The following is a 23,020-nucleotide window of genomic DNA, read 5'->3' as shown; positions in this document are numbered from 1 at the left end:
CAGTGCTGAGAGGGAAATTTATTGCCCTAAATGCCTGTATTAAAAGAGAAGAGAGAGCAAAAATTGAGGAATTAACCGTTCACCTGGAGGAACTGAGAAAGAACAGCAAACTAACCCCAAAGGAAACAGTAGAAAAGAAATAACAAAGATTAGAGTAGAAATGAATGAAACTGAGAACAGGAAAACAATAGAGAGAATCAACAAAACCAGAAGTTGCTTCTTTGAGAAAAATCAACAAAATTGATGGACCACTAGCTAGGCTCAGCAAAAATAAAGAGAGCAGATACAAATAAATGCAACCAGAAATGGGAAAGGAGACATAACTACTGACCCTGCAGAAATAAAGGAGATAATGAGAAGATACTATGAGCAATTATATGGTAATAAACTAGACAACTTGGACAAAATGGACAACTTCCTAGAAAAGCATAAACAACCAACACTGACTCAAGAAGAAATAGACAACCTCAACAAACCAATCACAAGTAAAAAGATTAAGTCAGTCATCAAAAAGCTCCCAAAAAAGAAAAGCCAAGGACCAGATGGCTTCACATGTGAATTCCACCAAGCATTCAAGAAAGAATTAGTACCAATCCTGCTCAAACTCTTCAAAATAAACTGAAGAGGAGGGAAAGCTACCCAACTCATTCTATGAAGCCAACATTCACCCTAATACCAAAATCAGACAAAGATACTACAAAAAAAGATAATTATAGACCAATCTAATGAGTATAGATGCAAAAATCCTCAACAAAATACTCACAAATATAATGTAGCAGCACATTAAAAGAACTATACACCACAACCAAGTAGGGTTTATTCCAGGCATGCAAGGCTGGTTCAAAACAAGAAAATCAATTAATGTAGTACATCACATCAATAAACCAAAGCAGAAGAACCACAGATCATCTCAATCGATGAAGAAAAGGCATTTGACAAAATTCAACATGCTTTCTTGAGGAAAACACTTCAAAGGATAGGAATAGAAGGGAATTTTCTCAATATGATAAAGGCAAAATATGAAAAACCCACAGCAAACATCATACTCAATAGGGAAAGACTGATAGCTTTCCCTCTAAAATCAGGAACAAGACAAGGATGACCACTGTCACCATTGTTATTCAACATTGTGCTGGAAGTTCTAGCTATAGCAAATAGGCAAGAAAAAGAAATAAAAGGCATCCAAATTGGAGAGGAAGAAGTAAAACTTTCACTCTTTGCAGATGACATGATTCTACATGCAGAAAATCCAGAAAAATCTACAGCAAAGCTATTAGAAGTAATCAATGAATACAGCAAAGTGGTAGACTACAAGACCAAAATGCAAAAATACCTTTTTTCCTTTTCTGTTGAGAAGTTTGTATTAATTATTTGTGCAAAATACTTAATATGATTATTTTCTTGAATTAAAGTTTTCATGTGGAGAATAAAAAAAAAAAAATCTAGCTGTGGTATAACCGCAGCCAAATGCCAATACAGATTCAATCTTCTAAGCACCAGGCACTGTACCAAGTGCTTCACAAAAATGTCTCATTTAATTAAGTTTCAGAAAAATGGGATTTAAAAAAAAAAACTACCACAAGTTCTCTCTGTAAATGAAGTGGAATCTGATATAATATCCCTTCCCCCTTCTGGTTACAAAATCCCTCTTTCCTTTCCTTTGACATGAGGGTGGCCTGAGTCCTGTGCCAGTCAAGCAGAATATCCCATTCCCTTCACTAAAGTAATTCAACTCAGTGATAAGTATGTGACCCAAGCCTGGCCAGGACCCTCAGTGCAACCTGACTGCCAGAGATACTGAGGAAATGGTACTCTTTCTGCTGACATTACTGAACTGGTAGAATGAACCTTGGGCTGCTGGCAGCCATCGTGGTCAACACGTGGGGAGAACCTATCAAGGGTGTCAATAGAGGCCTGATGCAGCTGGGCTTTAAGATTACTCCTGGAGCTACGTGAACCAAAAAATACCATTTGTGCATAAGTTAGCAAAGTAAGTTTCTGATACTTTCAATGAATGTAGAATATACCAGGCATAGTAGATAAAAGTATAATAGACAAAAATATTCTCAAGAAAACAAAAATAAAAACATAAACATTCCCTTAGAAAGTAGGGGAAAAATCATGCTTTTTATTTACCAATAATAAACCTATGTCCGCATTAAATAAATTTGATCTCCAAAACTGAAAATTTACATGTACTAGATACAAAAAGCTATTATTTAATAGATAGCTTGCTAAATAAGTCTGAGTAATGTCTATAATTTTTAGTGCAGTTATGTTATAAAGTTAAATTTGAAGAAATTAAAAACCAAAACTGTGATAACAGCTTAACTCAACTTGTGAGAGCACAGTAAAAGTGAAGCCAAAGGTTCAGATTCAATCCAAGTATACACCAGTTTAATTCACTTTCTTCCATGAAATAGTTTTATAGCCCACACACAAACCAGTTGGTGATACAGAAAATAGATAAAACGTTTGCAAATACATGAATATCAGTTTTGTAAGACAACTTAAAGCACAAGTCAGACTAACATATTATGTCTTTTAAATACAAAGATGAATACATAACATTTATTAAACACTTATCACCAGCCTATTAAAAGAAATAAAACAAAACTGTATGACCATGGCTAAGAGATTTAAAATGGAGTCAGCAGGTAATTCTGGAGGTTACTCTTATGCAGGTCTCAGCCAGATATCACAAACTGCCAGAGTATTCAAAGCCTCAAGCAACAATGTTCCTCAAAACCCTAAGATAACAAACCACAAGATAAAGACTCAGTTAACTATCAAACCTGAAGGACAATTAGAGAACCCCAAAAATCCACCAACCACAAACAACTTGTCTACTTTTCTTCTTTTCCTTTTAAAATCTCTCCTGGAAATGGCAAGATAGGATACGATTTGGGTTGTTACCTGAACCTGTGTTCTTCGAACTGCAATTTTAAGACCCCAAATAATTGCCTTTGTTGCCTTGCAGCTTAATATGTTATTTCTAGGTTGGCAAGCCCAATCAAGACGGCAGATTAAGAAACTTCAGGGCTCCGTCTATCCACCGAAGTGTTGAACAGCCCGCAAGAACTGTCAAACATCTTTCTGAAAGTACCTGAAAGGGTTAAAGGACTGCAAGAACAGGTCAAGTGCCAAATCAAGAAAAGGCTACTTAAAAGCTGTAGGATTTCATGATGTTCTGGCTGGCCCCTCTCCCACCACACTGCCTTAGCACACAGCTGGCCCACATTGCCAGTGCAGATCCCTGGTCCCAGTTCTAAAGGCAGCAGAGTAGCCCTCGGGCACACATGGGAGCATTACGTATGTCTGGCCCAATCCGTCTGATGGTGGCTTTAGGGATTTACCATCCCAGAACTTGTCCTGGGCATGAAGAAGGCAGTTCACAGGAGTCTCCTACAGAATGCTGTGGGAGAAGAGTCAAGTTGTACTGCCTAGGGGCAAAGGAATGCTGGCTGTAGGATATACAGTGCATTGCCTGGGACCTTGTGGAAACTGTTTCCTAGGGAAGAGAGGACATTCTGAACTATGTAAAGGAGGGAATAACTACGGCCATACTCACATGCCTAAGATAAGAGGAATGCACAAAAAGGATCAGGAAGGCCCCTAAATGTTGGCCTGGAGCTATTCTCTAAAGTGAATATATGGATAAGCCCTGCAGGAGAGCACCTGCATAGGTCAATCTGCAAAGACTTGAGAACTGACATGCAAAGAAAGCTCTGTCATAACACTAGCTGTATGTAAGCTTACTGAACAGATGCCTCAGAGTTTAAATTCCAGTGATAATGTAATATCAAAATGTCCCAGTTTCAGCAAAGGATGACAAAACATACAAAGAAACAGGAAGCAATGGCCCAGGCAAAGAAGAATATTAAAGCATTAAAAACCACCAATAAAGAGAGCCAGACTTGGGATATTCTAGACAGAGACTTTTTTAAAAAGTGCCCCTAAATATTTTAAAGAGCTAATGGAAAACAAGACAAAGAACTAAAGAAAATCATAAAAATGATAAACACAAAGAGAATATCAATAGAGATGGAAAATATGAGAAATAACCACAAAGAGCAGAAGACCACAGTAACAGAAACAAAAAATTCCCTAGAGGGGTTCAACAGCAGATTGGAGCTGACAGAAAAAAGAATCAGAGAACTTGAAGATAAGACAATTGAAATCTTCCAGTCTGAGAAGGAGAGCAGAGAGAATGAAGAAAAGCGAACAAAACCTGAGGAACCTGTGGGACACCATCAAGCATATTAAATACTCATCGTAGGAGTCCCAGAAGGAGAAGAAAAAGAAAAGGGACAGAGAAACCATTCAAAGAAAGAATGGCTGAAACTTCCCAAATTTAACGAAAGACATGAACACACACATCCAAGACACTTAATGAACTCCAAACAGTATAAATTCAAATAGACAGACACTGGCCTATTATAATCAAACTATCAAATACCAAAGATATAGAGAGAATTCTGAAAGCCACAAGAGAGAAGGAACGTGTCACGTACAAGGAAGCCTCAGTAAGATTAATTGTCTCAAGATTTAAGTGCTGAAAGCAAAAAACTGCCCACCAAGAATTCTATATCTATCAAAACTGTCTTTCAAAAATGAGAGAGAAAGACATTTTCCGATAAACAAAGCTGGGGTATTTCATCAACACTAGACTGGCCCTACAGGCGATGTTAATGAAAGTTCTGCAGCTTGAAAAGAAAGAACAACAGACAATAGATGGAAACCACATGAAAAAAATAAAGATATTCATTGAGGGTAATGACATTGGTAAACATAAATGTCAATACTACTACATTTTCAGTTTATAAGTCCACTTTTTACTTCCTATAGGATCTAAAAGGTAAATGCATAAAATATAATGATAAACCAGTACTTCTGGACTCCTAATGTATAAACATGTAATCTGTGACAAGAACTACATAAAGATGGGTGGACGAAGGAGCCTAGGAACATAGTTTGTGTATACAATTGAAGTTGGTATCAAAGCAAACAAGATTATTATAGATTTAGAATGTTAAATTTAGGCCTCATGGTAATTACAAAGAAAATAATAGAGAATATGAGTATGTCATAGAGACAGAAATTAGAATACAGGTTGTCAGAGCAGGGGCAGGAAGAATGGTGAGTTAATATATAATGGGTGTAGGGTTTCTCTTTGGAGAGACAGGAAAGTTTTAGTAATGGAAGGTGGTGAGGGTAATAATGCAATATTGTGAATGTGATTAATCCCACTGAATAGTATGCTTGGGAGTGGTTGAGATGGGAAAGTTTATGTTGTATGTTCCTACAATTTTAAAAAAAGAAAAAAAGCAACTAAAGAGACAATGACAACTAAATGCACTATATGACCCTGGATGGGATTTAACAAGGGAGGAGAAAAGGCTCAAGGGGACATTATTGGGGCATACAGAAAAATTGGAATATAGACTATAAGCTTTATATCAATGTTAAATTTCTTGAATTTGATAACTGCAATTAAGATGGTTACATAAGTGAATATCCTTTTTCATAGGAAGCGTTTGTGGAGCATGTATACATCCTATAATCAAATGTTCAGAAAATGGATTGATAGAAAGATAGATAAGATAGATAAAATGGTATGGCAAATGTGACAAAATGTTAAAAGGGTCGATCTGGCTATCTGTGGGGAATAGGGGTATGTTGAAGTTCTCTGTATGGGATTTATATTATTTTTCTAACTGTCTTGTAAGTTTGAAAGTATTTCAAAATTAAAAGTTTAAAAAACTTACCATCAGAACTTGTGAGGACAAAGCTTTCCGCCTGAGTCTGTTTTTTTATGCCTAAACTTTTTGGAAACCAGTGAAGATCTATTGGGTAAATATCATCAGGAAGCTTTACTATTTGACTTGTTTCACTTGTTAACAAGTTCCACTTCACTATTTGGTGATCATCACTACATGAATACAATTCTTCAGCAGTAGTCCAGCCCACGCAGCTCACTAATTCTTGATGTGTCACCACGTTAAGGAGATAGAAAGTACAAAAACATCTTAAATTTTAATAAAATAGTTCACAAATACAGATTATAAGAAGGAATGAAAATAGGGTCAAACATTTTCAAGCTTCTAAAGGTATTTTTCATTTTAAGACTTTCACATTTTTTCCATATAAAGGAAAATAAGCACATATCACAAAAGTCATAAGAATGGAGAACAAGATAAGAAACCTTGGCGCAGAAAATGGGGGTGTTACTTTGTGAAAACTGAAAAGGTCTGTGTTACAAAATACTCCATAAACAAGGCAAAAAGATACACAAAAGATAGACAACACATCAAAAAGTATGAGCAGATGTATACTAAACTGTTGGGGGATTTATGGGGCATAGAGGTGTGTTCTGGTTTGCTAAAGCTGCTGTTATGCAAAATACCAGAAATGGATTGGCTTTTATAAAGGGGGTTTATTTGGTCGGAGTTATGGTCTTAAGGCCATAAAAGTGTCCAAGGGAAGGCATCAACAACAGGGTGCCTTCACTGGAGAAAGGCCATTGGCATCCGGAAAACCTCTGTTAGCTGGGAAGGCACATGGCTGGTGTCTGCTTGCTCCCAAGTTGTGTTTCAAAATGGGGTTCTCCAAAATATCAGCGTCAGCTTCCAACAGCTGTCTTCAAAATGTCTCTCTAAGCTGCTCTCCAAAATGTCACTCACAGATGCTCTGAGTTCCTTCTGTTTGTCAACTCTTTTTTATGGCTCCAGGATTTAATTAAGACCCACCCTGAATGGGTGGGATAATACCTCCATGGACATTATCCAATCAAAGGTCTTGTCACGTTGATTGAGTCACATCTCCAGAGAAACAATCAATAGGTTTCAACCTAATCAACATTAATACATTGGTCCCACAAGATTGCATTACAGAACATAATAGATGGGGGACATAATACATCCAAACCGGCATGACATAATACATCTTTATCATTTAAATTGTTAGAATAAGTATGTATTATTTTTGTAAGTAAAAATATCAAGTGTTAAAGATTGAAGTCCAATAGTAAAATACTTGGTTGTAATATAATTTATATTGTTATTATATGATACACATTAAAACAACAATATGCTGTGGGGGGTGCAAAGCTGAATAGCTGAAACCAAAATCTTACCAAACTTTTTGACATTAAATTCAAGAAACAATTAATTATGATTTACTATAGCTACAAGGTGCATGGTACTAATGAGATATGAATCCTAAAATCTTACTATATTTAACCTATTTGTTTGGCCTGTTTAACAGATAATTTCTATAGAAGTCGAGGCACACAAGAAGCCCTCACTTCATCCATCAGAACGGGGTGCTTAGCCTAGCAGAACTGTGTACCTAAAAAAGGCATTTCAGATGGTTGTTTACAAGGCACGTGTTGTTCTCCTGTCTAAATCTTGATTTCTGTATTACCAGATCATTCCTGCTTGGGTTGTTTGTTCTCTTACTGCTGTTGTATAATCCTTTACTTCCTCCTTTTCTCACCAATACTTTCATTGGCTTATTTGAGCAGTCAATAAACTCTTTCTAAGGAAAGGAATAAAACGGTGTGCAATAATAATTCTAGGATATTTCAAGATCTTTTAATACTTCAAAAGATCATAGATTAAGTAAATAACCAAATAGGTAAGAGGAAATCATAGGAAGATCTTAAGAATCTAAACAATAGGTAGTAGCGTAGCACTGGAGTGCTCAGTTCTCAAAATGCCAGCTAAACAAAGGAACTGGATGCCACTGAACCCTTCCTAAAAGACTGTTCCACTATGATTGCTGAAGCCTAAAGAATGTTAAGTAAAGCCTAGAAAAGAAGAAAACACACATTATGTCCCAAACCAAAAAAACATTAGTTTATCCTTATATAAATTGCTTTATGTACACACCAGATGTACATGATGCAGTTTTGGTCACTGTTTCTTCAAACTAATAGGTCAACTAGAATTCTGGGAGAAATCAGAGAACTGCCAGAATACAAAAGCCTAAAAAGATTGTTAATCTTCTATTTAAAAGGTAGAAGCAGACAATGGACATGGTCAAAATCTATAAAATTGTATAGCTTGACCTTTGGAAGGCACACTTTGAAAACAGAGTAAAACTTATTTGAGGAGAAATTTTTAAAATTATATCTTCACTCAAGAGGTAAAATAAGCAGAGAAAATAATACATATAAAAACATAAATTCAGCAAGTTTGATCAAGTGTCTAAATCAGTGCTTCTCTAACTATCTCTGTAAAGGACCATAGTTTTCTTTATTTCAAATCCATTGTAAATCAACATTTTGTAAAACAAAATAAAAATGAACTACCAGAAAAATGATCTAACATTTATCTGAATATTGAGACAAGGTTAAATTGCTACAAAATTTCTGAACACTTACGTTCAATTACTGGACTTATCCCTTCACAGACCTCCAATAAAGTCTGCAGGCAATACTTGGAGTAGCACTAGCCTAAATGAAGAAGAATGATGTTAGGACCAAGCATATTGATACAGGCTAAAACAGGGACCTAAGAGTAGAGAGAAGAAGCCAAGAAATCCTTGAGCAAGGATGGTTAACGAAGGTCAGGAGGGCCTGTCCTGCACAGACATCCTGCCTGAGGCTACCCACCTAAGCAAAACACCTGAAGGCAGCCAACCTGACCAGGTGCACTATCTACCACTGTGTGCCAACCTGGAGAGAAGGGAGGGTAGAAGAAGGAGCCCTGAACAAGGAGGAGAGAAGGCTAATAAGTAAAGCTAAACAATAAAAGCAGATTGCCCCCACAGCGCCAGGGCCTCTGGCCTCTCACCTCTTTCCTTGTGAGAGTTCCCATATGCCTTCTCATATGTGTATTTAATAAATTTTCTACCTTCTTGTTCCATCTGTGCTGTGTCCTTGAATTCTCTCTCATGGCATGGCTAGGAACCTAGGAACCCAGTGCCAGCAACAATATCTCCTTGACACATAATCGGAAACTCTTGACAAAATACAGGGTCGAATATTTTAGAAAATATTAATAATTGCCACCTTCCTGTGTGAAATAATGAAGGTCTGACTGCTTGGATTTCCCCCTACTAGTCCTCTACTTTATCATGAGTGTTTTCATTTGCTAGGCTACTCAAAGCAGATACTATGAAATGCATTGGCTTTTACAACGGGAATTTTTTAGCTTACAAGTTTACGGTTTTGAGGCTGAGAAAAATGTCCAAATCAAGGAAGTCATCATCAAGGATATGCTTTCTTCCCGAAGACCAGCTGCTGACGATCTTCAGCTCCTCTGCCACATGGCAAGGCCAAGGCACATGGCAGCATCTGCCGGTCTCTCCCTTCTCTTCCCGGTTTAATTAATTTCAGCTTTCTGCTTCCATTGCTTTCCCTCCCCCTCCCCCACCCCCTCCCTGTCCCCCTCTCCCTCTCTCTGTATTCTATCTGTATTCATCCCATTTATAAAAGACTCTAGTAAAAGCATTACGACCCATGCTGAATGAGGTGGGTCACACCTTAACTAAAGTAGCTTATTGAAAGGTCCTACTTAAAATGGGTTCACACCCACAGTAATGGATAACTTTAAAAACAATGTTTTTCTGGGGTAAATAAGGTTTCAAATCACCACAATGAATGTAAAGAAATGGAAAAGAACTAAATGAACTCATACTGGATCACACTGGCCAAGAAATTCTTTGGTTAAAAAAAAATGCATCTCTTTCAGATCCTACTAGAACAAAAACAGCTGCTTATGATACCTATACGATGATACCGTGAACAACTGATTGTATACTGTGGATAATTGTATGGTATGTGAATATATCTCTACAAAATTGTAGGAAAAAATACAAATAGGGATAAAAATGCTGGAGAAAACACGGAGAGGGGGATATATCTATCTACTGTTGGTGAGGAGGCAGCATGGTGTAGCCTTTCTGGAGGACAGCATGGTGGTTCCATAAGAAGCTATGTATGTGGGTGCTATAAGGTCCTCCAAACTCATTATGGGGTATATACTTGGAAGATCTGAGAGCAGGGACATGAATGGATATTTGCACACTGGTGTTTATGGAGGTAGGATTCATGATCTGCAACAGGTGGAGGTGGACTAAGGGTATATCAACTGAGGAACCAAATGGTGAACTGTGGTGTATGCATACAGTGGAATATTGAGCAACTGCGAGAAGGAGTGAAGCTGTGAGACGCTCAACGGGGTGAAAGGATCCTGTAAACAGCATTTTGAGTGAAGTACACCAGAAACAAAGGCAACATTATAATGCCTCACCAATATGGACTACCTACAATGTGTAAACTCAGAATTGACTCTTAGAGCACAGCTTATCGGGGAACATTTATTGTAATGGTCCCTAGATTGTAAGCTCTTACAGCAGCCACATCTATTACTGAATGGTAATGGCCACCTCCAAATGCTGAGATGCTGATCCCTTTATCTATAACCTGATCAGTCTCCAGATCTTTGGGTATCTGTGTGACAGTTTAAACTCAGAGCTAGAGCTCAGCAGATAAGAATGTCAGTATTAGCATATATAGCAATTGTTCAAAAAACTGAAAAAGAGTACAGAATTCAATTAGAGATATGAATGAAGCAGATCTGGTTAGGACTCGGGCAAATTGGGCCAAAGAGTAAAGGACGATACTGACTGTGTTTTAAAACTTCAACTTCCATGTGAGACCAAGGAAAGAAATGTTTATTTGGTGCAGGATCTATATTCTCTGCAGTACACTAAACAATTTACCTTGTACAGTCAGCTTGTTCAAACAACATAATTACATGGAACTTCAAATAGGAAGTGAGATCTGGTAGGGTTGTACAGGTTAGTGTGAAATAGCAACACATCCCAAAGTAATTTGGGCAGAGAATAAAAATATATATGCAGGGCCCCCCTGAGGAGCTGAGAGAAAATGCGGAAGTATTGGACTTCCTCACTTGAGTTGTTGCTGAAGTTCTCACAAACATTGAAGACTGACGGTTTGGTATGCTGAGCCCTCTATCTTGGGGCTTGCCCTTATAAAGCTCATTGCTGCAAAGGAGAGGCTAAACCTGCTTATCATTGCACCTAAGTGTCTTCCCCTGAGCACCTCTTTGTGGCTGAGATGTGGCTCTCTCTCTAGCTAAGCCAACTCAGCAGGTAACTCACTGCCCTCCCCATTACATGGGACTTGACTCCCAGAGGTATAAATCTCCCTGGCAATGCAGGATATGACTCCTGGGGATCAACCTGGACCCACCTGGATCCAGCATCGTGGGATTGAAAACATCTTCTTGATCAAAAGGGGGAAGCGAAATGAAACAAAATAAAAGTTTCCGTGGCTGTGAGATTTCAGATGGAGTCAAGAGGTTACTCTGGTGGGCATTCTTATGCACTATACAGATATCCCTTTTTAGGTTTTAGTGTATTGGAATAGCTAGAGGTAAATATATGAAACTATCAAACTACACCCAGTAGCCTTGACTCATGAAGACAATTCTATAACTATGTAGCTTACAAGGGGTGACAATGTGATTGTGAAAACCTTATGGCTCACACTCCCTTTATCCAGTGTATGGATGGATAAGTAGAAAAATGAGGACAAAAACTAAATGAAAAATAGGGTGGGTTGGGGGGTTGATTTGTATGTTTTTTTTTACTTTTTATTTTTATTCCTCTTTTTATTCTTTCTGGTATAAGGAAAATGTTCAAAAATAGATTGGGGTGATGAATGTACAACTATATGATGGTACTGTGAACAGTTAATTGTACACCTTGGATGACTGCATGGTATGTGAATAAATCTCAATAAAACTAAATTAAAACTAAACAAACAAACAAAAAGATAACTGAAGCTGTAACTTTCATTACGTAAATTAATGTACTTATACACTAAGAAACGGAAATAGTGATTTATTAAAGGATGTGATTCTTTTTGTGAGTTTTTTCCTTAATACATTATTGTTATAATAATGAGGTCCAATAATTTTTAGAAAATAAAAGAGAGTAGAAAAAGAAATAAAAAAGGAAAAAAAAACAGCTGCTTATGTACTTAACAACAGTACCTAAGTAGAGTAAGAAAAATGTCAACAAGAATTTGAAAGTAAGGTTTAGAGCAAATAGTTTGCTTTAGAGAATTATCTAAGCACATAATCTCAAACATTTCAATAACAATTTACCTAAACTACCATTAAAGGAATGAAAACAATGCATTCACCAATTAGAATACAAAATAGAAGAAAAATTTTAACAATACTATATCAAGATAATCACAAGGGGGTTTATAAGAATTAAAAGGATATGCTTTGGTTCTTTTAAAAGAGATATCTTCAGTCTCATGTCTCCAGTTTCCAGCAAAATGAAAAAATGCCACCTGATTGTAATCACTGTAAATATAAAAGTTAGGAGGAAAAAAAACATATAAAATCAGCATTAAAAACAAACACATATATACAAACAATAAAGATAAACCAAACATCTTAGCACACCCCAAAGAGCAATGAAACACTTTAAATCCTGCTGTCATTGAATATGTGGCAAGAGGAAGAAAATTAGTGAGTGTGCCCGCCCTGCCAAGGGGTGATTGAGGGCCTTGTGTTGAACCCCAGGGTCCTCTAAAACCTGCCTGAGACAGCCTACGAGCCCAAACACTACTACGTAAATCTAGTCAGGTACTGAATTCCCAAAGGCTGTCCTGCGGTCAAATCAAAAGATTCTACAAATGAGGAACGCTTTACCTGCAGATCACTTTTGGTCCTGTGGAGTGCACACAGATTAGAATAAATTCTGAAGGTCTGATCATGGCCTAAACTACATTTTTAAGGGTCTTAGCAATTCAGGAACCCACATGGGGATATAGTACAACATCATCAACCTAGTGAGCTAATCTGGGTTTTACATTCTGTGGGGGGTAGATACACCACACCGTCCAACAAGTATGGTTACCACAGTGGCAGTGTGAAAAATAAGTGAGTTACTTAAGGAAGCTATTGTATTACCTCTTCTAAAAGTTATATAAAAATCACAGCATAATTGCAAAATAAAAAATTGGAAGAGTAACACCCCAAAAACTATGTCATCAAAAGATAGAAATTAAGAAAATGTTAAATTGTCTAATTTACATTTAAATTCTTTCTGAGCAATATTACTAACCTAAAAAGAAAAAAACAAATCAAATGAAAGCATAATTAAAAGGGAAAACAATCCTTTTCACCAAGTAAAAAATTACTGCTAACTGCATGAAAAGAGTAGCTGACTATTGATAAGAATTCAACAACCTCCATCAGATAATTTCTCATTCTACCCACCCACCCCCCTAACCCAGGAAAATGTTTACATTACCAACGTATTGAATACAACTGTACTTCTAAATACCCTTTTGACTTATTCTACTCACAAATTTGTTAGACTAAGGGGAAAAAAAATGTTTAGACCACAGGAAAAAATCTGAAGGTTTATGGTATGTCAATATGCAACTAAAGTCAGGAAACTTCTTTCTCTTCCAATTTCCTCTGGGTCATTTCTGTTGAACTTCAAAAGAATGAAACTATGTGTAGCAGGTAGAGCTATAATATAATCTCTGTCTCAGACACAGTTCATTGGTTCACTGTTGGTTCCCGGGAGTTTTCCGCAACTGCCTCAAAATTACTCCCTCGGACACTATCTAAGATGGCGGCATAGAGAGGAGTGGAAGCTAAGTAGTCCCCCTGGAACAACTTAAAAAAATGCCAGAAACAACTAGTAAATAATCCAAAATAACTGCAGGGGGACAAACGTGACCATCCACTCATCATACACTAACCTGAATTGGGAGGAATGCCCGAGATCACAGCATAAAATCTGTAAGCAAGAACTGTGGATCCAAATCGGGAGACCCCTCCCCCACAGCCTGAGCTACACAGCCTCATGGTGCCAGAGAGAAGCTTTCTCCCAGCAAGCTAATATAGCTCAGCTGAGCTCCAACTGGGGTTTTAATTAGTGAGTGTGAACTGCTCACTATGAGGTACGAATCCCCAACAAGTAGACAGAGGCTTTGGGTGACGACTGACCTTGGAGAGCCGGAGGGTCGCCTCGGACTAGCTCTGTTCCTTTTTCGGCACAGTGGAGAAAGCCTCGGCCATTTTTAGTTCCCAGTTCTGTGACCCAGACAGGGGTGTGGCACAGGCAGAGAGAGACCATTGAAATGCTAATGACCTCCCCCTGAGGCATCTATCTTCTCTAAGAGGAAAGCGGTGGGGCCCAGCTCTACTACCTGCCTTTCATTCAGAACTTACACCAGTCAAGAATTATAGGCTAATCTTTGCATCAGGCTGGGAATGCCCCTGCACGGCCTGGCGGCCCCAGGCTTCCCTTGAGGGACAACGCGCACTAGTGACATAGCACAGCCTTCCCTCAGCAGAGGTCCTGGAAGACCACAGCTGAGAAGGGGGCCCGCTCGGAAAACCCAGGGATGCTATGTCAATGCTGGTGGTTTGTGGGTCAGTGAAAGAGAGGGTCTGGGGCAGAACTGAAATGAAGGCTTAGACTCTTGCAGCGGCCTTGAATCTCTGGGAATACCCGGAAGGTTTGAATATTAAAGCGGCCCTGCCTCCCTGACCACCCAGACACACACACCATGTTCAAGGCGGACAGCTCCAACAACAAATCCAAACTGAGTTCACCAACTGAACCCCACAAAAATCATTTCCCCACACACCACAGAGACAGAGTTGGGGAGAACTGACTTGAGGGGCATAGGTGACTCACAGACACCATCTGCTGGTTAGTTGGAGAAAGTGTACACCACCAACTTGTATTTTTGAAAAATTAGATTGGTGTTTTTTTTTTACAACTTGAAAGAACCCTATCAAGCAAAGCAAATGCCAAGAGGCCAAAAACAACAGAAAATCTTAAGGCATATGACAAAACCAGATGATATGGAGAACCCGATCCCAAACACCCAAATCAAAATATCAGAAGAGACACGGTACTTGGCACAATTAATGAATCACAATTGAGGAACAAAAACATGGCACAGGACATAAAAGACATGAAGAAGACCATGGAACAGGATAAAAGGAACATAAAGAAGACCCTAGAGGAGCATAAAGAAGAAATTGCAAGATAAAATAAAAAAAAGAAGATCTTATGGAAATAAAAGAAACTGTTGGCCAAATTAAAAAGACTCTGGATACTCATAATACAAGATTAGAGGAAGTTGAACAACGACTCAGTGTCCTAGAGGTCCACAGAACAGAAAATGAAAGAACAAAAGAAAGAATGGAGAAAAAATCGAAAAGGATCTCAGGGATATGATAGATAAAATAAAACATCCAAATTTAAGACTCATTGGTGTCCCAGAAGGGGAAGAGAAGGGTAAAGATCTAGAAGGAGTATTCAAAGAAATTGTTGGGGAAAACTTCCCAAACCTTCTACACAATATAAATACACAAAGCATAAATGCCCAGCGAACTCCAAATAGAATAAATCCAAATAAACCCACTCCAAGGCATATTCTGATCAGACTCTCAAATACTGAAGAGAAGGAGCAAGTTCTGAAAGAGAAAAGCAATTCACCACATACAAAGGAAACAACTAAGTTGTGACTACTCAGCGGCCACCATGGAGGCGAGAAAGCAGTGGCATGACATACTTAAAATTCTGAGAGAGAAAAATTTCCAACCAAGAATACTTTATCCAGAAAAACTCTCCTTCAAATTTGAGGGAGAGCTTAAATTTTTCACAGACAAACAAATGCTGAGAGTTTGGCAATAAAAGACCTGCCCTACTTCAGATACTAAAGGCAGCCCTACCAACAGAGAAAAAAAGAAAGGAGAAAGAGATCTAGAGAATTTTAACAGACATATATGGAACCTTACATCCCAAATCACCAGGACACACATTTTTCTCTAGTGATCATGGATCTTTCTCCAGAATGGACCACATGCTGGGACATAAAACAAGCCTCAATAAATTAAAAAAAAAAAAAAAAAAAAAAAAAAATTGAACATATTCAAAACACAATCTCTGACCATAATGGAAAACAATTAGAAGTCAATAATTTTTGAATTGTAACTCCATTATTTACTTCCTACATGATATAAAATACACAAACTCTAATGACAAATCAGTGGTTTTGGACTCAATGTAAAATATGCAATTTTTGACAAACTATATAAAGGTGGGGGAATGAAGAAGTATAGGTACATAGTTTATGTGTCCTATTGAAATTAAGTTGGTATCAAAGAAAAACAAGATTGTTATGGATTTAAGAGGTTAATTTTAAGCCCCACAATAAACACAAAGAAATTATCAGAGAATATGACCATAGAGATGAAAAGTAGAGGATAGGATAAGAGAAATGGGGGAAGGAGCAATGGGGAGTTAAGAAATAAGTGTAGGGTTGCTGTTTGAGGGGAAGGGAAATTTCTAGTAATGGATGGTGGGAAGGTGATAGCATTACAACATTCTAAATGTGATTAATCCCACTAATGGAATGCTAGGGAGGGAGCGGAGTGGGAAGATTTAGGCTGTATATATGTTTCCAAAATTGAGGAAAAAAAAAAGAAAGACAGTCTAAATAGATGACAGTTGAATGCCAAGGATGACCCTGGATGGGATCTGAGGATGGAGGACAGGAGGCTCAAAGGGACACATTTGAGACATAAGGAAAAAGAAATAGAGAATGTAAGCTTTGTATCATTGTTGAATCTCTTGTACTTCTTAGCCGCACTTAATGGGATTGCATAAAAGAATATTCTTCATCTACTTGACCAAAAGGGGGATGTGAATGAAAATGAAATAAACTTCATTGGCAGAGAGACTCCAAAAGGAGCCGAGAGGTCACTCTGGTGGGCACTCTTACGCACAATATTGACAACCCTTTTTAGGTTCTAATGAATTGGGGTAGCTGGTGGTGGATACCTGAAACAACCCAGAACCCATGAATCTCGAAGACAGTTGTATTAAAATGTAGCTTATGAGGGGTGACAATGGGATTGGGAAAGCCAAAGGACCACACTCCCCTTGGTCTAGTTTATGGATGGACGAGTAGAAAAATAAGGGAAGGAAACAAACAAACAAACAGACAAAGGCACCCAGTGTTCTTTTTTACTTTAATTGCTCTTTTTCACTTTAATTACTATTATTGTTATTTTTGTGTGTGTGGTAATGAAGGTGTCAGGGATTGATTTTGGTGATGAATGTACAACTATGTAATGGTACTGTGAACAATCGAATGTACGATTTGTTTTGTATGACTGCGTGGTATGTGAATACATCTCAATAAAATGAATATTAAAAAAATAATAAAAATTAAAATTAAAAAAAGTGAAAAAAAAGAATGTTCTTGTTCATGGGAATTGTATATGTGAATTATAGAAAAAAGAATGTTCTTGTTCATGGGAATTGTATATGTGAATTATAGTGCTTGTTCAAGGATGTGTGCAGCTGGCTTTCATATGTTCAGAAGACAGCAATAGATGATGGATGATAGATAGAGAGAGAGGGAGGGAGGGAGGGAAAGAAATAACGGTCTGACAACATGTTAAAGTTAGTGCATCGGGGTATCGGGAGGAGGGGGTCAGGGAATGCTGGAATTCTGTGTATGGGGTTTGTATTGTTTTTGCAAGTGTTCCTATAACTTCGAATTTATTTCAAAATAAAATGTAAAAAAAAAAAATTACTCCCTCATTTCCATCAGAATTCCTCCAATTAGAGGAGGAAAAAATAATAATGTCATTTTATAAAATACTACCTTTTCACAATAATTAAAATTAATCCTGCTAATAGGATTTTAAAAGAATAAAGACAGATACATTTTTACTTCTGGACATAACAAGCCTTACAGTAGACAGATATAAAAGCTGAATATACTATTTCAATCAAACTTAAAAAATCTCTAGCAAAGGCATGAAATATCCTACATCTGAATACCTCAAACTACTGAAATCCATAATAATTAGGATAATTTATCACCTAAGAAATCATAATCCCCTATAAATAATAAAGGCAATATGGTTTTTATAAGAAAGCAATCAGTAATCATAACATGGTACCAAGGAATCAGAGAAACAAGAAGGTGGATCCAAACACTGGGAAGATTCCCCAAATATTCCATTTAACTGAGATCATCCACATGAAGCATATGTGCATTTAGGTATGGGATTGTCTTGACAAATAAGGGGAAAGAAATATTAGAGAAGAACCAGTTTTGGAAAGTACAGAGCTTCCGGGTGCCTGCAATGAAGCATTTTTATCTGCCCAAAGGCACTGGTCAAGAAGTTGACTAGCCATGGCAGAGGAGAGTATAGAAAGAAAATTTCCAGGGTACAAATAACTTGATATTTTTTATAACTTTTCATAGGGAATGGTTGTTAGAACCTACGCCTTTGTTACTAAAAATCATTTGTAATTTGTCTTTGGAACAATGTGGGTCAACATTCATGAAGCTTAAGAGGAAAAACTGTCAGCAAACCATGATAGTCCAAACACCAAAAAATAAACATATAATCTAAATCTGGCTACTACTCTACCTCCGTGTGCCGGTTTGAAGCTGTTATGTACTCCAGAAAAGGCCATGTTCTTTTAATCTATTTCTATGGGTAGAGACCTGTTATAGGTAGGACCTTTAGGTTAGGTTATTTCAGTTGAGATGTGACCCACCCCATTCAATGTGGGTCTTAATCCTTTTACTAGAGTCCTTTATGAGAGGATAAGGGACAGAAAAAGCGGAAGGAGCATGGAGAGAAAAGCTCCTTTCTCTTAGAAAGAAAAAGCCTCCAAAGAAGCTGAGAGAGCCACAGAAGTCAGAAGCTGGAAGCAATGAAACCCGGGAGAGAAGGACCAACAGACGCCAGCCATGTGCCTTCCCATGTGACAGAGGTGTCCCAAATGCCAGCAGCCTTTCTTCACAGAAGGTATCTTCCTGTTGATACCTTAATTTAGACATTTTCACGGCCTTTGAATTGTAACTTGTAAGCTAAAAAATCCCCATTGTTAAAAGCCAGTCCTTTTCTAGTATATTACATTTAGCAAACCAAAACACTCCATCATAGTCCAAAGCCCCATCATCCCGACTGGATACTGCAGTAGCCCCGCAACTGATTTTTCTTCTTCCACACTTATTCCTTCAATTCTTCTAAATACAGCAGCCAGTCAGATCATAGAGGCAAGTGAAGGGAGTGGCAGGAGATTGAGGAAGGGGTGGTGAGGATGCAAGGCCTTCAAAAGCCTTTGGTTTTATATCTCATGTAAAAGGTATATAAAAATCACAGCAAAACTGGAAAATAAAAACTTGGAAGAGTAACACTACCCATGTCATGCCATCAAGGCTGTGTACAACACAGCAAGAAGATAGAAGGAGCCTAGATTCTTAACTTGTAGAGCATTGTTGTCAGTCCTGTACTATTTATTCGGAGTTTTAAGTGACAGAGAATAAAGTTTTATCATGTTTAAGCTAATGAGGGGATAGTAAAGTCTTGTGTAGACTAAGGGATGCAGTGTATGACAGGATAGTTCCAATGGTCTCTCAAGGGAAGGTGGATAATCAATTTAAATTGTACTTATGCTGCGCAACACTGAAAGGTCCAGATTCCCACTATGGCACAAAAGGATTGAAGAAAGTAGTGCATGAAACACCTACTGCTAGCAAGACTGTTTTTTTCTTTTTTAGTTCTCCTGGCAATAATAATGGCACATCAATAGAAGATGGACAAATACCAGAAATAATATTTTATACATAATTTAGCATTAGGATACATCTTGGCTAAATAGAACCATACCTTCTAGTCTCAAAGACATAAATAACTGGTCACAAAAAATAGTTTGAGTGTTATGAATATTTATCATTTTAAGAAACATTTTAGTTTCTTAGAGGAAATAGAAAAATGTTGACTTACTCTGCATGATTTAAAGGCAGATTTTCCATTTTCTTATATCCTGAGATGAAACGAGAACTGGATTTAATTTTTAAAAAGCAGCTATTTCAATGTTCTCTTGCATAATTTCATAGATCAACTGATTCGTGATCTTTTGATAGTTTTATAAGTGAAAGATTCACATATAAAGCTGCTTTGTTCTGGTTTAAAGTATTTCGAAGGTTAGATGAGGTGAGATGGGTCACTTCCTACAGAATTCATATGAACTCAAATAACTAATGCCAGAGAATTAAGAAAACTGACTTTTTATATTTGGAGTTTGGAAATATTGAACAAACTGTGAAGAAATAATCTGGTTGTTAGCATTTGAAATAGAGCTAAAAATAGGCCTAATAAACAACTAAGAAAACTTTCAGTGCATTTACAGAAAAGGATATTTTGTAATAGTATAGTAATCTGTTAAACAGTACAGTTTTAAAATACAAATGGAGTTTGTATAAATTCACAATAATGTGATATAAACAGGATCTAAAGGATAAAAAAAAAAATTGTACTTATGATTTTTCTGTAAACTTACAATGTCTCTACAAAAAAAAAATTTATTAAAAAAAATTTAGTTGTAGCTTTCTTCTTGGAACTGGACTCTTAGGCAGTTTATAGTGCTGAGGCAGAATTTATTTTTTTAAGGGATGAAGGGACAGTCTTACTAGGAGCCCATGAAACTCTGTAAGACTCCTTTTCAATCCTGCTAAGGGTGTCAGGATTTACTTCAAAAAACAGTTTAGGAAGGGAAAGGGATTATAGGGAATTACAGAGGGAATGAAGTCATATCCATTTCTCCTAATATCCCCAACCTTAAACTGTGGGCTCAGTGAGTGATTTACACTCACTCCCATGACAACCTCACCCAGTTTCACGGCTTTATATAACTTAAAAACATTAACTATTTAGTGACACTCCCCCAAATTTCTGTCTTCAGTTCAGACTTCTCCACTGAACCCCAGATTTTTATATCTAACTGGCTATTTGACAACTCTATTTGAATGTCTAATTCCTTCCACTAACTCTGCTCCTCCCACAAATTTACCCATCTCAGTAAATGGCAATTGTGTCTTTTTAGTTGCATCGGGTAAAACCTCGGATTCATCATTGACTCCTCTCGTGTCCCATATCCAATCAGTAAAAATAATTTTTATTGGCTCTCTCTTCTAAACATATGACTTTTCACCATCCCGCTGCTATGATTCTGGTCCAAGGTATCACCATCTGATACCTGAATTACCACAATAACCTCCTAAAGGGCCTCCAAGTCCCTCTAATCTACAATCTGCTCACCACAGCAGCGAAAGTGACTGTCGTAAAATAGATCATGGAGCATCTCTGTTCAAAACTCTCAAATGGCTCCCTATCTCACTCAGAGTTAAAGTTCTTACAATGGTTTCCAAAGACCCTTATTGATCTAGGCCCCCACTGTTCTTCTGACCTCATCTCCTGCCTCTCTCTCTCATCATTCAAAACGCTCCAGCCAGACTGGTCTCTGTGCTTTCCTCCTAACATACTAAGGATGCTCCTGCATCAGGGCCTCTGTACTTGTATTCTTTTCCTAGATTGTTTTCCCCAAACAACTGAATGGCTTATTCCTTCCTTCCTTCTTATCTTTGCCTAAAAGTCACCTTCTCAGTGAAGCCTCCTCTGGATAGCCTATTTAAGGCCATCTGTCATATCATGTAGTTTACTTATGGCCTCCCCTTTCTAAAATATAAGTTCCGTGAGAACAGGAATTTTTGTCTGTTTTGTTCACTCCTAAATCCCATAAAACTAGAACCTTGCCTTGTACATCATAAGAGCTCAATAGATATTTATCCTACAAACGAATGGAGAAAAAAAAATGGACCCAACAGGCATAGCTCAAATAATAAGTATGGAGACTAAAGGAAAGAAAGAGAACAGTAGCTAATGCAGGCCTCTTAAATTAGGATAGACCTCAGTATGTCTGGAGGTAAAGGAAAAGGAACCAGTAGACTGGGTTAGATTATCAATGCCATAGAAACAGAAGCTAACTAAGAGAGCATGGTCCCCTTGGAAGTCATTCAATCAAGGGTGCTGATGATGGGGTATTTTTATTTTTAAAAATGAGTGGATTGACAGTTAGTTCACAGAAACATAAATACAGAATGTCAATGGCAATCAAAAGCACAAAACAACGTCCAGCCTCAATTACGATTTAAAAAAAAAACTAGAACAAGATACCAATTTTCTCTGATCAGAGTGGCCAAGTGCAAAACTCCCAGAACCCAGTGGTGGCATACAGCAAAACAGATACTCCCACAAATTACTGAAAGTAAGGTAAACAGATGCTCGGGATCATTTTCCTTTTGCTGCCCTCACCTCCACCCCCCAACACCTTTAACTGCCTTTCCTAAGTTTGGAGGAAATCGTTACAACCTCCCATTATAAAAAACAGATTATTTCCTTACAGCTTGGACAATGGTAGATAACATAGGCTCTTCTAGTCTGGCATATTTGTGCCATATTTTGAATTGGAAGCTACTGACTCAAAGAAGAACATATATAAAGAACCTATTCTGAGAAGTATTCCTAATCATACGAATTTACCATACATGCATGAATGTATACCAAGATATCTACAGAAGCCTGTTTATTATGGAACGCTATAGTACTATCAAAATACTAGAAATTTAAGTGTCCACCATAGATTATACACTCATGTTATGGAGGTTATGTGTTTATAATATAGAACATAGTTAGAATTGAGAAGACAGAATTAAAAATTAATGTTAAAAATTATACTTAAGAAAGAAAACTAAGAGGTAGAAGCACTAACGATGAGAGAATATTTTAGGCGGGAAACAGGCAAGGCATGACTTGTCAATAAGAATGTAACTCTAATGTGAACTTTGAAAAATGTAAAACAAATGGTTTATACTGTAGAATGTAGGGGAACTAGCAGTAGAGAGCAATTAAGGAAGGGGGAACAATAATCCAAGAAGAACAGATAAGCTATTTAACGTTCTGGGGATGCCCAGAAATGACTATGGTCTGTTAATTTCTGATGGTTGTAGTAGGAACAAGTTCACTGAAATGTTGCTATAATATGTAACTTTCTTGGGGTAAAGTAGGAACATGTTGGAAGTTAAGCAGTTATCTTAGGTTAGTTGTCTTTTTCTTACTCCCTTGCT

At 37.5% G+C, this 23,020-nt stretch overlaps 1 protein-coding gene across 4 annotated transcripts in view; it reads right to left on the bottom strand.

The window, feature by feature from the left end:
* IFT80 (intraflagellar transport 80) overlaps positions 1-23,020 on the bottom strand; it is a 213,833-nt gene that overhangs the window by 184,822 nt on the left and 5,991 nt on the right. For 3 of the 4 annotated variants that reach the window (XM_037841715.1, XM_037841695.1, XM_037841725.1), the window contains exons 2-3: positions 12,267-12,350; positions 5,769-5,990 (exon numbers count right to left, since the gene is read on the bottom strand). In XM_037841715.1, the coding sequence (XP_037697643.1) occupies positions 5,769-5,990; positions 12,267-12,303 (259 nt within the window). In that variant the 5' untranslated portion in view covers positions 12,304-12,350. Of the gene's footprint in view, positions 1-5,768; positions 5,991-12,266; positions 12,351-14,012; positions 14,032-23,020 lie in introns of those variants that run through there. The other variant, XM_037841704.1, reaches the window with a different exon arrangement.

Source organism: Choloepus didactylus, chromosome 1 (assembly GCF_015220235.1).
Source record: "Choloepus didactylus isolate mChoDid1 chromosome 1, mChoDid1.pri, whole genome shotgun sequence".
In the NCBI taxonomy this organism is placed as follows: domain Eukaryota; kingdom Metazoa; phylum Chordata; class Mammalia; order Pilosa; family Megalonychidae; genus Choloepus; species Choloepus didactylus.
Note: the sequence above shows the minus strand (reverse complement) of the source record. Positions and strands in the feature narration are given on the sequence as shown.